Genomic DNA, 17595 nt, shown 5'->3' on the forward strand with positions numbered 1-17595 from the left:
TTTTGCTTTATGTTTGGAAGTTTACATTGTATACCATTTTATCTGGTTGGTTTTCTTGGAATTTTTAGGCAGCCTTTTTTTTTTTTTTTCTTGGCAGAGAAAGGCAAATACTTTATACCATCCTGAAACCTTCTTAACTATGATTGATATTCATCATACCTGTTTTCTTCTTGAAGGCATGTTTCTTGGAGCCCTCTGGCTTCTTATTCTAATTTGAATATTTTGGGGGATACAGAGCTGCCATTTTAGGATTTTTCCACCATTAAAAAAATGTTTTCAATGTTTATTTATTTTTGAGAAAGAGAGAGAGAGAGAGAGAGAGAGAGAGAGAAAGTGGGGGAGGGGCAGAGAGAGAAGAGGACAGAGGATCTGAAGTGGGCTCTGTGCTGACCGCAGAAAGCCCAGTGTAGGACTTGAACTCATGAACTGTGAGATCATGACCTGAGCCAAAGTTGGACACTTAATTGACTGAGCCACCCAGGTGCCCCTCCACCATTTTATTCTAGGTTAGGGCCACAAGTTTTCTGGCTTTTCTTGAAAAAAACTCCATTTTTTAAGTTTATTTATTTTTATTAAAAAAAATTTTTAATGTTACTTTTGAGAGAGAGACACACACACACACAGAGTGCAAGTGGGGGACGGGTAGAGAGAGAGGGAGACACTGAATCCGAACAGGCTCCAGGCTCCGAGCTGTCAGCATAAAGCCAGACACGGGGCTTGAACTCACAGACCATGAAATCAGGACCTGAACCAGAGTCGGATGTTCAACCGACTGAGCCCCCCAGGTGCCCCAGGTTTATTCATTTATTTTGAGAGAGAGAGAGAGAGCAAGAGGGGCAGAGAGAGAGAATTCTAAGCAGGCCCCACACTGTCAGTGCATTGCCCGATGTAGGGCTTGAACTCATGAGCCATGAGATCATGACCTGAACTCAAACCAAGAGTCGGACACTTAACTGACTGAGCCACCCAGGTGGCCTGAAAAAAATTCCATTTTTAAGAAATAACGTCAAAGAAAATCCCATCAGAATCTACATAATCCATAAAGTGCTCCTATGTGTCTGAAAAGAGCACTTTACTTTCTTCTTGGTGGAGAATTTGCCTGGATGTGGAATTCTGTGGTAAAGATCATTAGCCATCAAACTTTGAAGGTATATGCCGCTAAACATTTCCACTGGGTTTTCTGTGGATTTCTGGAGGCTCTTTTGTTTCTCTGTGTACCAAGTACTTCAACCACAAATGCTTTCTTTGTAGAAACAAGCAACAAAGTAACTTGTGAGAAAGCAGTCTCCATGTGGCCATGAAGCCGCCATGATGCTTCCTGCTGGAGAAGTCCTCAGCCTCCTCTGGGTAGTGGCCACTTTATAATGTTGCCTTTCTCTACATTCATTTACTATGTCCATGGATCATAGGCTCTGATAATGACAAAAACAATGGCTGGCCTTTTATATTACTCTTGACATTTTTTGATATATACTTTGATGTGTATTTGTTATTTTATTATATATTATCTATTTTATATATCAAATATAAATTATATTTAAAAATTTTTAAATATGTTACATATATTTAAAACTATATTGGGGCGCCTGGGTGGCTCAGTTGGTTGAGCATCCGACTTCGGCTCAGGTCATGATCTCACAGTTTGTGGGTTCGAGCCCCACATCGGGCTCTGTGCTGACAGCTCAGAGCCTGAAGCCTGCTTCGGATTCTGTGTTTCCTTCTCTCTCTGCCCCTCCCCCACTCACACTCTGTCTCTCTCTCCTTCAAAAATAAATAAACATTAAAAAAAATTTAAAAAAAAATTAAAAAAAATAAAACTATATTAACTATAAATGCATAAAAATAATTATACATATTAAATATATAAAAAATATTACTTTCATATATTTTTGAGTTCTTAGTTTTGCTTCATCTATCCCTTGACAATTGAACAGCTTTTTTTTTCCTAATTTTTTTTTATTTTTGAGAGATAGAGAGAGAGAGAGAGAGACAGAGCATGAGTAGGGAGGGGCAGAGAGAGAGGGAGACACAGAATCCAAAGCAGGCCCCAGGCTCTGAGCTGTCAGCACAGATCACGACGTGGGGCTCGAACCCACAAACCATGAGATCATGACCTTAGCCAAAGTCAGACGCTTAACTGACTGAGCAACCCAGGCGCCCTGACAATTCTACATCTTCATTAATTTTTTCAAAAAGTATGGGTGGGCCGTTTGTTTTCTGAGTTTGCTCACAGCTAAGATGGCCTTTTTGTGCCTTTTCATGTGAATAATAATGTGTCTGACTTCGGCTCAGGTCAAGATCTTGGGTCTCTGGGTTCAAGCTCTGTGTGGGCTCTGTGCTGACAGCTCACAGCCTGGAGCCTGCTTTGGATTCTGTGTCTCCCTCTCTCTCTGACCTTTCCCAGCTCATGCTCTGTCTTTCTCTCTCTCTGTCTCTCTCTCAAAAAAAATAAAATAAAACGTTAAAAAATAATAATAATCCAGAGTAGGTAACTGTCTTGTTTTTCCCTGGGATATGGTCATTTTTTTTTTTTAATTTTTTTTTTTTTTAACGTTTATTTATTTTTGAGACAGAGAGAGACAGAGCATGAACAGGGGAGGGTCAGAGAGAGGGAGACACAGAATCCGAAACAGGCTCCAGGCTCTGAGCTGTCAGCACAGAGCCCGACGCGGGGCTGGAACTCACGGACCGTGAGATCGTGACCTGAGCCAAAGTCGGCCGCTTAACCAACTGAGCCACCCAGGCACCCCTGGTCATTTCTTTTGATCTTCCCAACTTAGGAAACTTAGACTTCCTTTGATTTGATATTTGCTTTTGCTGTAATTTTGCTCGTGTTTTTATTTTTTCTTCTTTCTTTGGAGATTTTTCTTATTTTGGGGGCGGGGTCTTTTTGGTATGAGTTTTCTTTGCAAAGAAGGATCATGTTTAAAAAATTTTTTTTAATGTGTGCTTATTTATTTCTGAGACAGAGACAGAGCATGAGTGGGGGAGGGGCAGAGAGAGAGGGAGACACAAAACCTGAAGCAGGCTCCAGACTCTGAGCTGTCAGCACAGAGCCCGATGAGGGGCTTGAGCGCACAGACCGTGAGATCATGACCCGAGCCGAAGTTGGTTGCTCAACCTATCGAGCCACCCAGGGGCCGGCCCCAAGAAGCATTGTATTTAAAAACTGCACACACACATTTACTTATGCCCAACTCTTACAGCAGTGTTTGATAGTGGCAATTATTTAGAGAATTCTCCTTATTCCTTAAGCAGTAGTTTATTTGAAACTGCATCTTTTTCTCAAAATACTTTAAAATGTATGAAATTTACATATTTTCAAAGGCATGAGAACAGTTATTAGCAGTTTTCTGCAGCCAAATATAGTACAATTAAATTAATAATGTCTGTCACTTCATTACTGTGGCATCTTAGAGGAAATATGATTGAAGGTTCAGAATAAGAGCAAATTAAATTTTTATACAAGCATTATTGAATTGTGTACTTAGTCATTGAATATCATAGTCATTTATAATTAGAGGGTTTAGTACCATCTTTCACTCATAAAAAACTGTCGGGTGAATTCATACCTGCTATAAGCCAGGCCCCCAACAGGCACACAATTAATGGCTTTTTTAGAGATGTAATTTTTTACAGTTAATAACAACCTTTTAAATTTTATCTTTCTTGGGGTGCCGGTTGTGTCCGACTTCATCTTACGTCATGACTTTGCTGTGCATGAGTTCAAGCCCTGTGTTGGGCTCTGTGCTGACAGCTCAGAGCCTGGAGCCTGCTTCGGATTCTGTGTCTCCTTCTCACTCTGCCCCTCCCCAACTCATACTCTGTCCCTGTCTCTCTCAAAAATAAATAAACATTAAAAAAAGAAAGCTTAAATTTATTTTTTCTTTCTTGCTCATTCAAGTCAAGAAAGAGAATATTTCAGAGCATCTGTGTGGCACAGTTGGTTAAGTGTCAGACTATTGATTTTGGTTCAGGTCATAATCTCGTGGTTCATGAGATCAAGCCCCTCATCGGGCTCTGCACTGACAGTGTGGAGCTTGTTTGGGATTCTCTCTCTCCCTCTATCTCTGCTCCTGCCGTGTTCACACATACAATCTCTCTCTAAAAATAAATAATGAAACATTAAAAAAAATATTTCAAACCCAGAGTTTACTTCAACCCTGAGTTAGTATTTGGGCCATGTTTTTCTAACTGAGCAAGTATTAAAACATATATAAGAAAAGTCATATTCAAAGCAGGTACTTGCCGTTTGTGTGTATCTCATGTTCTCAGCATAACAATTTTTATTATTTTTTACATTTATATATTTTTGAGAGACAGAGATGGAGCAAAAGTGGGGGAGGGCAGAGAGAGACGGAGACACAGAATCTGAAGCACACTCCACGCTCTGAGCTGTAAGCACAGAGCCCGACCCAGGGTTTGAACTCACAAACTGTAAGATCATGACCTGAGCCCAAGTTTGATGCTTAACCGACTGAGCCACCCAGGAGCCCCTCAGCATAACAATTTTGTTACCCAGACAACTTGGAACCCTGGACTGTAAGCTTTATTTGTGTATACAGTCCCCATCTGTATTTGGAAGGTTTTAAGTTATTTATTAGATACTTTTAGCATGTTAAAGGAAAAGCTTTATTTTTGCTTTCGTTGGAAGTGAATAACTTTGTAGAGTACAAATTTCTGAAGGCAAGAGACTGTTCAACCTGGAATATGGGTTAAGTCCTTCTTTAGCTTAAGTTTATTTTATTTCTTAAAATACGTTCCTGGAAAATCGGGTGTACACCCAAATTTTGAAATATTTTATCCTTGACTTTAGTTTAATTTCAGAGATACTATCACACAGGAAGAAAATTGCCTCTAACATGTAATCACACCATACTTAGGAATGGAAATAGTGTCTTTAAAGTTGTATCTACGTATTCCATATTCTCTATCTATGTACATATAATATATATATGTATTATATGTATTCCATATATTCCATATCTTTTTAGCAGGCTTGTAACTTAGTAAATATAAGTGGGGGTAAATTTGGCAAAATTTTTGGTAATGTATCTTGTGTTCGTCTCTGTGTGTAAGTCTGTTTACCGAAATAAGGAATATATTAATACGTATAAAATATATGTACATATGTTATAAAATATACGTATATTCCATAGGTACATACATGTGTACACATATACACATATACATATAATGTGGATTATATAATGTTATATAACACATATATAATATAGATACACATATAATGCATACATTGTATGTTATATATTATGTTATATATAATATGTATAATATATAATATATGTACGTGTATAGGTACATATATAATATATACATTATTTTATATATGTATACATATATGTACATATATACCTAAATGTATACTGCTGGCCCTTGAGCAACATGGGTCTGAACTATGGGTCCACTTATATCTGGATTCTTTTTCTTTTTAATATATATAGTATAGTACCTTAAACGTATTTGTTCTTCTTTATGATTTTCTTAACATATTCCTTTCTCTAACTTACTTTATTATAAGAATACAGTGTATAATGTACACATAACATACAAAATATATGTTAATCAACTGTGTTATCAGGAAGGCTTCCGGTCAACAGTAGGCCATTCATAGTTAAGTTTTGGGGGAAATCAGAAGTTATATAAGGTTTTTCACTGCATGGGGGGGAGAGGGCTGGTTCCCCTAGCCCCTGCACTGTTCAAGGGTCAACTGCATAAACATGCATATAGACACACATATATAAACATATACATATATAAACACAATAAATATGTATGGGACAGAATAGTACAGTAACTTAGTACTCTACTTGTACAGTACAGTAACTTGTACTGTAACTTAGTACCTTAGTACTTATGTAACTTAGTATCTACCTCAGAGTCCTAATTAAAGTATGGTAACAGTTATACGTAGGAGTACTATGTAGCCATTAGAGAATTAGGTATTTCAAAATGTGCTGATAAGATGTTCAACATGTATTAAATAAATAAGGTAAAAAATAAAAATAGTAGAAGTAGTACAACTGTGTGATGGGGCTCCAGTGTGTAAGAGAATAAAACAACTTCTATATACATGGGTGCCTACAGAGCTTATATGTATGCGGACATTTGAGATCCCTCTTGAATTGGCAAGGACTTATACAAGTCTCTTCTGTAAGAAACTTCTACTTTTAAGTTTACAGTCTGAACTTTTTGAAACTTTTCCCCCATCAGTACATTTTTTTTGTGTGTGTGTTTTTTTTTTTTAGAAAAAACCATACAAGCTAACATTTGGAACCACAGTATAAAGAGATCGAGGGGGTAGTGTGAGCACAGAGCCTGGTAGGAGGAGGTAATATAAAAAAAGCACCTTGTACTCTGCAGAGTTGTATGCTTTTTATATAGATCATTGGTCTGATTCCATTGACAGGGGCACAGCCTCCAAATAGTTGAGGGTAAAGACCTCAGGACACCACCATTCCTGTCCCTGCCAGGTGTCTTCACGTAGCACATATTTCTATGATGTTTAAAAACATGAGTATATATGCATTGAATCACTCTTATTTGGTTATTTATAGAAATACTTGAGAAATTTAGTATCAGACTGACCTTTCTTTTCTACTTAATGTCTCTTTTTTTTCCTCTGGCTGCTTTTCAGATTTTCTGTTTCTTACTGGGTTTAAAGAATTTGGTTATGATTTGCCTTAGATTTTTTATTTTTCACATGTTTCTTGTAGTTGGATCCATTGATCTTGTTGGATCTTTGGGGCTATAGTTTCCATCGAATTTGGAAAATTTTTGGTCGTGATTTCTTTAAATTCATTTGTCTTTTCCATCAGCCCTGTCTCCTCTCTCTCCTCTCCTGTGGGGACTCCAAGTATACATACATTCTGCTGTTTCAGGATGTTCCATGGTTTCCTGAAGCTTTGTTTGTTTTTTAGTTTTTTTCCCCTTCTCTTTTTCATTTGGCATAGTTGCTGTTGGTGGATCTTTAAGATCACTTACCTTTTCTTTTGCTATATCTAATTTGCTGTAAATCCCATCCCTTGTATTTTTGTGATAATCAAAGACATTGTTGATTTCATCAGTGGGACCCAGACTTGCTGTGTGTGTTTTTATTATCTTCCATGGATATGGTCAACCTTTCTTTTGGATATTTAAGTATAAGAAATTACCTTATAATAATGATTTTAATCCATTTGTCTACTAATTTTATCATCTTTGTCATTTCTACATGAATTTCTCTTGATTGGTTTTTCTTATTATGATTGTATCTTCCTGCTTCTTTTTGATTGGATGCCAGGCACTGTAAATTTTATCTTGTTGGGTACTAGTATTTTTATATTCCTAAAAATATTCTTGAGCTTTGTCTTGGCATGTGGTTAAGTTACTTGGAAACAGTTCATACTCTCTAGGCATTGCCTTTAATGTTGTTTTTTGGGATTTTTGTTTGTTTGTTTTATTTGTTTGTTTTTTAATGCTGCACTAAAAGAGCCTTTAGTCTACAGTTAATTTTGTCCCACTGCTGAGGCAAGACCTTTTTGAGAACTCTAACTAGTGCCTCATGAATTACGAGGTTTTCTACCCTGACGTTTGGGGACAGGCTGTATGCCCAGTTGTCTATCAGCTCTGAGCACTGTGTCTTCCCATCCTTTGGTAAACGTGTCCAATCCCTTGTGTTGGGGAGGATTCAGCTGAATGTTGGAGGGAGAGACCACTGGCAGGTCACCGGAGTCCTCTCTGTGCACCTCACTCTTGTCCAGCATCCTGTCCTCAGAACTTGCTTCCCCTCACACCCACCAACTGCACCCTAACTCAGGGGACCTCAGGGCTCTGTTTGGGGTAACCATAGGCTCCTTTTTGTTTCTTTTGTGTCTCACTTTTCTTCATTTCCTCGTGTCTAATGTCTTGAGAGCCATCTTTTCCACATATTTTGCCCAGTTTTGAGTTGTTCCACATGGGAGGGTCAGTCTACTCCCTGTTACACCATCTTGAACAGAAGTGGAAATCACCCCACCCTAGACTTTAGCTTTAAAAAATTGCCGGAGAGGCGCCTGGGTGGCTCAGTCAGTTAAGCGTCTGACTTTGGCTCAGGTCATGATCTCATGGTTTGTGACTTCGAGCCCTGTGTTGGGCTCTGTGCTGACAGCTGAGAGCCTGGAGCCTGCTTTGGATTCTGGGTCTCTCTCTCTCTCTCTCTCTCTCTCTCTCTCACTCGCTTCGGCTCTCTCAAAAATAAACATTAAAAACAATTTTTGTTTTAATTTTTAAGCAGAAATTAAAAAAAAAAAGTCCTTGTCCACCTACTCCTAGTCTGAAATTCCAGAGGCAGCCACATTCACCTTTTTCCTGGTATTTCTCTCCAGATGCTGTAGCTCTCACCTTTCTCAGAGCATGCTGTCTGAAACAGCACCCTGTTCAGTTCTGTCTCATTACCCTGATGCCTTGTTCTTCACGTGCTTATTTCCTGACCTCACCATATTCATTCATGTGTTTATAGTCAGCCTTCCTCCCCAGATAGGCTGTATGTGCCATGAAGCCTGAGCTCCTGTCCCTTTTGTTCACTGCTGAATCCTCAGAGCCTAGAGCAACCCCTGGGTACATTGTAGTCCCTCAAGCCCCTCAGTAAATATCTGCTAAAGACATGAGTGAATCAAACAAATCCTGCACTTTTGCTTTCCCAGCCTCTGCCTGTGCTGTCCCAACCCTAGAGGCAGGTAACAGCCTTGAGGAGTTTGCGAGGAAAACAAAGCAGGGAAAAAGATTTTCCAGGCAGCAGGGACAACATGTATCAGAAACTCTTAGAAGAAAAAGGAGTGGGGTGGGGGGTGCTGCCATGGATTTCAAGAAAATAAGATTAAATAAATTTTTTTTAATGTTAATTTTTCAGAGATAGCGCATGCACACACATACACACACACACACACACACACACACACACACACACACACACCTGCAAGTGGGGGAAGGGCAGAGAGAGAGGGAGACACAGAATCCCACGCAGGCTCCAGGCTCCCAGCTGTCAGCACAGTGCCCGACCCGGGACTCGAACTCACAAACCACAACGCCATGACCTGAGCCCACGTCGGATGCTCAACTGACTTAGCTACCCAGGCGCCCGCGGAAAAATAAGATTTATGACATTGATGCCATTTCTTCACATCGGCCTGGAAATTCTGATTAACCAACTTCCTTTCCAAGATATTTTCCCAGAATTTAAAAGAAAAACCCCTAACGAAATTAGGTATATTGTACGTTTTTTAAATGGCAACACGGTAAAAATAGTGGCGTGAAAATGTACCACACACGGTGTGTGTGTGTGTGTGTGTGTGTGTGTGTGTGTGTGTGTGTGTGTATGTATGTCCACCCGCCCCGCCACCCACCCACACCCTCGTGCCCCCCTGAACTGACTGAAAAGTAACTGTGGAACTTGGTAATGGAGCCATCTGGTCGATAGAAGGGATGACATTCCATGAGGCAGCCACTGTGTGATGTGTCTTATTCCTGGCCTTCAAGAGGGGTGACCCTGAGGGCTGACCCAGTAGGTTGAGCCTTTCTGAGTCTTCAACACTCTCCTTCTGTGTATCCAGCAGCAAACATGCCAATTAAAATGGTATTTTTTGGTTTGGGTGTTCAAATTTTTGTTTACATGCTGATTAGTTAACATACAGTGCAATATTGGTTTCAGGAGTAAAATACAGTGATTCATCACTTCCATACAACACCCAGTGCTCATCACAAGTGCCCTCCTTAGTGCCCATCCCCCACCCACCTCCCTCCACCAACCCCTCCGTTCTTTATCTACCATGGTAGGTTTTGCGATGAAGCCTCATGTAACTGGACTCAGAATATAACTTCAATTGTCTCATGCAGTTCAGCAGATGGAAACTACTTTTATTGCCTCCACACTGTCCTGCTTTAACTCTGGGACCCGACACTAGAAAGGGATTCTGCATCCTATTAACCAAGCCCGGACATGGGAGCTGTGCTTCTTTTGTTTGTGTTTCTCAGGGTGTATTCCTCATCGGATTCCTGGCAGCATCTTTGAAGGAAAAGAATTTTCTTTATTGAATTAGTGACCAATTTTTTTTCTAAAAAAAATAATATACATATATATGAGACTTTGAAGCATATGGATATGTTTTGAGAAGAAAATAGTTTCTATTTTCACTAATTGACCAAAGAAAAGTATATTTGGGGAGGTTTCCTGAAAAACCAAATGTTAGTATAAAATATTGATTAAATTCATAAATATTTACCATTTGCTTGATAAAAGCACGTTTCTTAAACGGAGTCAAAGAACAGACGACTTTGTTTCTGATTCGAAGAAGTACAAATATACAAATATTTTATGTTTGGTGATTTAATTTTGTCTTTTCAAATAAGTAATACATATAAGGTAGAAATACAGAGCCAGAGGGGATCTGATTTCATAATCACGGCATTGTGACCTCATATTTCTTGTGCTACCGTTAAGTAGTTTTCTTTAGGGTTAAAGTAAGCATGCTTTTAACACTCTTTCGTGTCTTGTGACCTCAAGTTTAGCTTTTTCCAGAAGGGTGACTGAAAGAGGAAATAGGCTTACTAAGTATTTGAACCGTGTTCCTTCATCTTGGTGTTGACCACATCTCGCTCAGCAGAACGGGAGTTCAAGACAAACTCTTGAAAATAACAGATCACCTTCTCTTCCATTCTTGCCAAGCATCCTTCCCCCACCCCACCTTAACATTGTGTTTTCATGAGGATTTCACAATATCTCTCATCCCTTGTTCCCAGTCTTGACCCCAATGACCTAAGAATCAAGAAAATGTCATGTTAGTGCCTACTAATTAGCGCACCCAGAGAGCCTTTTCTTCTGGCCTTTCAACCTTCTGGAGGTAGGAACGCAAGCTGTCACTGGCATCATGCAGGGAAAATGAGCCTTTACTACGTTTTCCCTGTTTTGCAAACAGCGGAATAAGCCCAGCTGAGGCTAGAGATGAATATGCAGCTTAGGAAGAAATTAACCTAAAATGCACTGCTGTTTGCCTGATTGTCTTCTAGGTGACACAGCATGGCCGGGCGTCAAAATACCCACCCGTAATGGAATGCTCCAGCCTGCTGTGTCTGCCAGACTCTTGCTGTTGTCAGACGATTTGTTTCAATTCCATCATACTCATTGGTGAAATAATTTTAAGGGAGGAATGTTCTCTGATTTAAAAAGTTTAAGGAGCATCCGAATGCATTTAAGTTTCTGTTGTTTTTAGACACGTTACAGGGAGACCTCACTTGGTACTAACTAAAGCATTTGGCTGGAATGCTCATTAATCAGTGCTGTTGGACCAGGGTCTCCTGAGCCTTCTGGGTTTTGGGGGCTCAGCTACTGTAATTAAAGGGATGAAATATATCATGGTCACAAACTTACCACATCAGACAACTGAGGGGTTTGAACTGGTGGAATTAATCTTTTTTTAAATTTCTTTTCTTTAGGTGTTTAAGATAGAAGTACTAATGAATGGAAGAAAACATTTTGTTGAAAAAAGGTACAGCGAATTTCATGCCTTGCACAAAAAGGTAACTTTTTTTCCCTTTTCCTTGTATGTTAGATGCTGTAAGGTTAAGACTGTGTTTTCTGTGAGCATTAACAGTGCTCAGCATTTTCTGTGAGCATAAATATTGCTGTGTTTTCTGAGAGCGTTAACAGTTCCTGGAACAATACAGTTTCTTTTATCATGACTGAGGTTTTCTTTTAAAATAAATTATTCAGTCCCTTAAAGGTGTGCTTTTTGAGTAGGTGGGTTTTCTGTTAAGGTCTTTTACATAAATAGATGTGAGGGTGTAAGCTCTTTGGGTGTTATGGGTTCACAAAGAATAAGACTGAGGCCTTATTTCATCCATGAAATACACTTAATGTGCTTTACAAAAAGGAAAGAAAGAAGCAAATGATGACTTTACAGGGAGAAATGTATTAAAATCAACTTACAGGTATCTGGAAAAGTAATATGCATGTCACATGTGTCCAGGAGCATTTGGGGAAAATGTAAAAGGAGAACATGCACGATCCTTTTGAATTGTAAAGGCCACTTTGTAAGATTGGCGTTCGAGTTCTTGGATTCATTTCATTAAAAGTCTGAGATAAAAGAAACAAGAATTCAAAAGGAATGGCTGAGTTTGGGGAGAAATGGTAAAGAAGAGAAGAGTGAATACTTTTTATTTTCTGACAAAATTTAATGTTTTGCAGGCTAGAAACTATTTTTGGGGTGCTGACATTACCTTAATATATATGTGTGTGTATATATATATATATGTAGTGTGTATATATATATGTATATACATGTATATATATGTATATATGAGTAAATAAACACATGCATGAATATGCACACACGTAAATGTATGCCATAATTCATTTTCTTCACTTCTGTTACTTTATTAGCTAAGAAGTTAGATGTGAAGATACTAAGTGAATATGTTAAGAAAGAGAGTCTATTCTTTTAATTTTATTAAAGATCTCTTAAATGTTCTGGAAATTATCAGTACATAAATCATGTGACAGTGTGCTTACTCTATATTAAAAGTTCTTTAGTTATTTTTTTTAAAGTGAATTTCCCCACTTTTCTTTTTTTAAAGTCAAGAGAATGGAGTATTCAGTATAAACTTTACCAGGATATTATTGAAAAATCAGTGAAACTGTTTCCCACTGTACACTTTTCTCTTAGGATGGCAGGGGATAACATAAAAGTCATTCCTCAATTAAAATTTTGTTAAATCCAGATTCATTTCCAAAAGAAAGAACGCAGGTGGGTACAGATTTAAACCAGGCATTGCTGTTAGCTTTTAGGAAAGCTCCAACCTAGGAGTCTGAGAGAGGAACAAACCTGGAGTCTGGGTCTCCGTGCCTTCGCGAGGGCTTCTGTTTTTGTTTGCTTGTTTTTCACGGAAGCAGATCCCAGGGAGATTTCTGCTGGGCACCTCCTGCAATAAATTCTGACGCTAAGATTAAAACCAGATCTCAGCCCCCTGCTCAGCCTCTGATGCCCAGGGTACGGACTAGGGCGCCTGTCACATGCAGGCTGCCTTCCTAACCTCCTAGCTCACCATGACCTCAACACAACCCAGCTGTCCCCAGCAGATATTCCAGGAGCAGCTCCACACCAGGCACAGCTGGGTGACTGCCAATTAGGCCCGCCCCGAGCGAGAGCCTGCCGTGCTTCTAACCAGTGCAGGGTCGTTCCCCCTGTGCTCTTCTCGAACAGGATTTTATTTTCTCCCCAGCGATTATAGGCAGTTCTTAGATACTCAGACTCAGAAAAAAATTCCTGGGTTTTCTGGGATTCTTGTCTCAATTTCTGCATTTCGGTTAAGAAGGTTAGCTATTCTTACAATCATATAATCAGGCCTACCAGAGTTGAGAGAGTAAAAATTCTCAAACGTCTCAATTTTGTGTGTTTAAAACATCCTGGCTGGTACATAGAGATAAAAATGGCTTTGTGAGGCAGAGTTTTAGTTACGGATTTACTTGCCCCATTGCGATCGTATTAGACTTGGCTAAAAGGTTACCATAGAAGCTAGTTAAGGACAGATCATGGTAGTAGTGTGTGCAAAAAACAGAAATCTGTCATCTTGAGTGTACAACTGTGTTAAGGATTGAAATCAGCCAAAAATTTACTCAGAATCCACAAGCTCTACTGATCGCTGCTGCCTGTGGTACAACTTGACCTTTTTATTACATTTTGATACCCCAGTTTCTGTATTTGAATTCTGTGATGTGTTCCGAGTGCTGTTTCTTTTTAAGATTTTATTTTTAAGCGATCTGTACACCCTGCACGGAGCTCGAACTCACAGCCCTGAGATCGTGAGTCACACGCTCCACTGACTGAGCCAGCCCAGCGCGCCCTGGCTGTTACATTTTTATGGAAAATATTTTCCTTTTAAATTCAGTCAAGTCTGTTACGTAGTTTTCTTGCAATCCTCAACTATTTCTGCGCTGTGTGCAATTTGCTGTGCTGCTAGTGTCCTGGTTTTTCCGGAATTTTACTTTTCCTTCTCACTTGTTAAAAGTGTTTGGCCAGTGTCCCCAAGTTAATTCTAAAATGATAAATGAGCTATTAACAGGTGCTTTGCATCTTTAGAATAACAGGGGCATAGCTCTTCTGTGTGCCTCAGACAAAAATGCTTCCTGGCTTATTGTCAGGCTAATTTTGAGGCAGAAGGTGAGACTGTTACCCATTTCACAGTTCATCTGGTTGTCTAAAGAAAGTTCTTAATGATTATCACTTTTCCCAAACTTTAATAATTGTTTTTTTTATAATTTTATTTTTTTAAATTTTTTAATGTTTATTTATTTTGAGAGAGAGCAGGGAAGGGGCAGAGAGAGAGAGGGAGACCCAGAATCTGAAGCAGGCTCCGTTACTGTCAGCACATAGCCCAGTGCAGGGCTCGAAGTTATGAACCATGGAGATCGTGACCTGAAGCATGGGCTGAAATCAAGAGTCAGACGCTTAACCACCTGAGCTACCCAGGCGCCCCTATACAAAAACATTATCCCATTCGTTTACACTTTTCTCAGGATTTCTTTCTATTTTGGGGGAACATTCAAAAGGTGTTTTTTGTTTTTTCATTTTTTTCACACCATAAAGCTAAACCTTGCAGGAGGTTTGGGGACAGGGTAAATAACCCATTGTTACCCACACATATTTCTACTCTGCTACCATAATGGCTGTTTTCCTTCTTTTCTTGAAGTTTTTGTTTGTTTGTTTTTTAAGATTTTATTTTTAAGCATTCTCCCTACCCAACGTGTGGCTCAAAATCACAACCCTAAGATCAAGTCGATTACTCCAACTGAGCCAGCCACATGCCTCTCTCTTCTTGAATTTTTTAGTAAAGCAAATGCTGCTGGGCTAACCATGTTCCTGCATGGTGGTAATTACGGTGTTGAAGTTAAGTGTGTAGGCTCTGGAAGCAGAATTTTCCTGAGTCTGCCTTTACCTCTTCCTGGCTGTCAAGTTCATGGAGCAAGTTACAAGATCTTTCTGTGTCTCACGTTCCCCATTTGGAGAATGGGAATAATTACAGTACTAACGTCATAGGATTATTTTACAAACTAGATGACATTGTGTGTGCATCATATGGTAAACTTCAGTTATTGATGGCTTTCATTAAATATAATATTTTCCATATTCAGGGTGGTTTCCTTATGCTAGATTGCAAAAAGAAGCTTTCTCTGTCAAAGGATTTGCATATATCCTACCAAATTTCTTTTCAGAATGGTTATAGCAGATTTAAAATGCAGCCAGCACATTGGAAAGTACCACAAAATCTCATTGTGTTTGAATATTACCCCCCAAAATTATATTTATTTACTTTAGCAAACAATGTATGTTGCCTTGTTGCTGTTTTCATTGGTGTGTCTTAAGTTTGTTTAGAAGTTGTATTCCCTGGGTGCCTGGGTGGCTCAATGGGGTTAAACATCCGACTTCAGCTCAGATCATGATCTCACCATTCTTAGGTTCGAGCCCCACATCGGGCTCTGTGCTGACAGCTCAGAGCCTGGAACCTGCTTCAGATTCTGTGTCTCCCTCTCTCTGCCCCTCTCCTGCTTGTGCTCTGTCTGTCTCTCTCTCAAAAAAAAAAAGAAACATAAAAATAAAAAAAGAAGTTGTATTCCCTTTTTTTTGACTGGTCTATCTACTAGAGTCTGATTTATTTTTACCCGTTAGTTTGTGTGGCCTGCTAATAAAATTTTAGCCATTTGCTGAAAGTACTTTTCACACAGGACCTTTTGGCCCTGATATTTATTTTAATTTACAAAAGCTTTAAATGTGTATGTTATCTGTTATGTCACTTTTCACTCTCTCAGATTCTGAATAGTAGTCATTTCTTCCAGAGTGGTGATGAGTATCTGCTTCCATTTTCTCTTAGCTTTTCTAGATTGGTATTTTTCATAGTGTGCACCTTGGACCATCTGTAACAGAACAGTATTGAATGACGTGAAGATTCTGTGTACTACCGGGACATGCTGAGTTAGAATCTCCGTGATGGAGCCCCGTAATGCGTCCTTTATTTTTATTTATTTGTTTATTAAAAATGTTTGTTTATTTTGACAGAGCATGAGTCAGGGAGGGGCAGAGAGAGAGGCAGAGAAAGAATCCCAAGCAGACTCCCCGCTGTCCGTGCAGAGCCCCATGTGGGGCTCACGAACCGTGAGATCATGGCTCTAGCCAAAATCAAGAGTCAGATGCTCAACTGACTGAGCCACCCAGGCACCCCAGTTATCTGCCCTTTAAAATCAGGATCCCAGGTGATCTCAGTGCCTTTTGAAGTTTGACAGTTCCTATTGTGTGGTTATATTTTTAGAGGCATCTCTTAGACAACCCTCCTCACCCACCCTCTGCCTATCAGGTGCACTGAAGCCACAAGGTTTGAAACCTCAGGGGTCTTACCTGTGTTTCTCTTACCTCCTGTGTTCAGAGCGTCACCAAGTCCCGTTGATTCAGTCTTCCAAATTTCTATAATGTGCACCATTTAATTTTCCTCTTCTCTTTTGCCCTCCCAAGCCAGAGTCTTACTAATTGTCTAAGTATTGCTTTAGCAATTTCTGATCCTTGTCTTCTGATTCTTTCTCTGCTACAGATCAGTTTCCCTAAAGCACCATTTTCATCATTCTGTGGCGCAAACACATTGAAATGGGTCGGTGTTGTCAACCGTATCATGGGTATCATGGACATTGACCCTCACAACCACTTATCTTAAACTCTCTATTAGTTTCCAATTACTGGTAGGATTAGTCATCACAAACGTAGTGGCTTAAAGCAACACGCATTTATTATGCATCGGCGGGGCCGCGTTCCCCCTGGGAGGCTCTGGGAGAGAATCGTTTCCCCGCCTTTTCTCACTTACAGAAGCTGCTCAGAGTCTGTGGCTTGTGGCCTCTCCATCTCCAAAGCCAGCAGTATGGTCGGTCACTGCAGGTTCTGTTTCTATCATCACCTCTGCTGTCTCTGCCTCTACCCTCTCTGATGATGACACTTCCGCCTCTCCTTTGAGATTCCATTGGCCGTACCTGCATACCCCAGGATAATGTCTCCAGCTCAAGATGCTTGACTTAAGCCCATTCTTTGGCCAGGTAAGGGGACACAGTCTTAAGTTCTAAGGGTCAGGACATGGACATCTTTTGCAGGAGGGAACCGTTAGTCTGTCAACCACAAACTCCTTTTCTAGTTGACCTTATTTCTCACTTTCTCATGAGAAAACAGCAGTGGCAGCCAATTAGTCTCCCCACTCACCCTCGTGTAAGAAGATCGCTGTCTGTCTTTGCCGTGCTGAATGGCCTTCCCTCTGTGTTCTGATCTGTTCAAACCAAACTGAAATACTTCACGTTCTCCTTCTTTCCTGGGAGTTTCTTTTATTCCCTCAGGTCTTTGTTCTTGGAATTGCTGTTCCTTTATTTTATTTTATTTTTTTAAAGTAATCTCTATGCCCAACGTGGGGCTCAAACTCATGACCCCAAGATTGAGAGTCACATACTGTACTGACTGAGCCAGCCAGGCACCTCCTCGTCTTCCTTTAGAGTAGACGTTTCTGCTTAAATTTAAAGCATGTAAGAGATCATTAAAA

The 17595-nt window shown here is 39.8% G+C and overlaps 1 protein-coding gene across 4 annotated transcripts in view; it reads left to right on the forward strand.

Moving 5' to 3' along the window:
• Window positions 1-17595, forward strand: part of SNX24 (sorting nexin 24) — a 180241-nt gene that overhangs the window by 80840 nt on the left and 81806 nt on the right. For all 4 annotated transcript variants that reach the window (XM_053220286.1, XM_053220288.1, XM_053220289.1 and 1 more), the window contains exon 2: window positions 11470-11553. In XM_053220286.1, the coding sequence (XP_053076261.1) occupies window positions 11470-11553 (84 nt within the window). The remainder of the gene's footprint in view (window positions 1-11469; window positions 11554-17595) is intronic.

This window comes from Acinonyx jubatus, chromosome A1 (assembly GCF_027475565.1).
Source record: "Acinonyx jubatus isolate Ajub_Pintada_27869175 chromosome A1, VMU_Ajub_asm_v1.0, whole genome shotgun sequence".
Lineage (NCBI taxonomy): Eukaryota > Metazoa > Chordata > Mammalia > Carnivora > Felidae > Acinonyx > Acinonyx jubatus.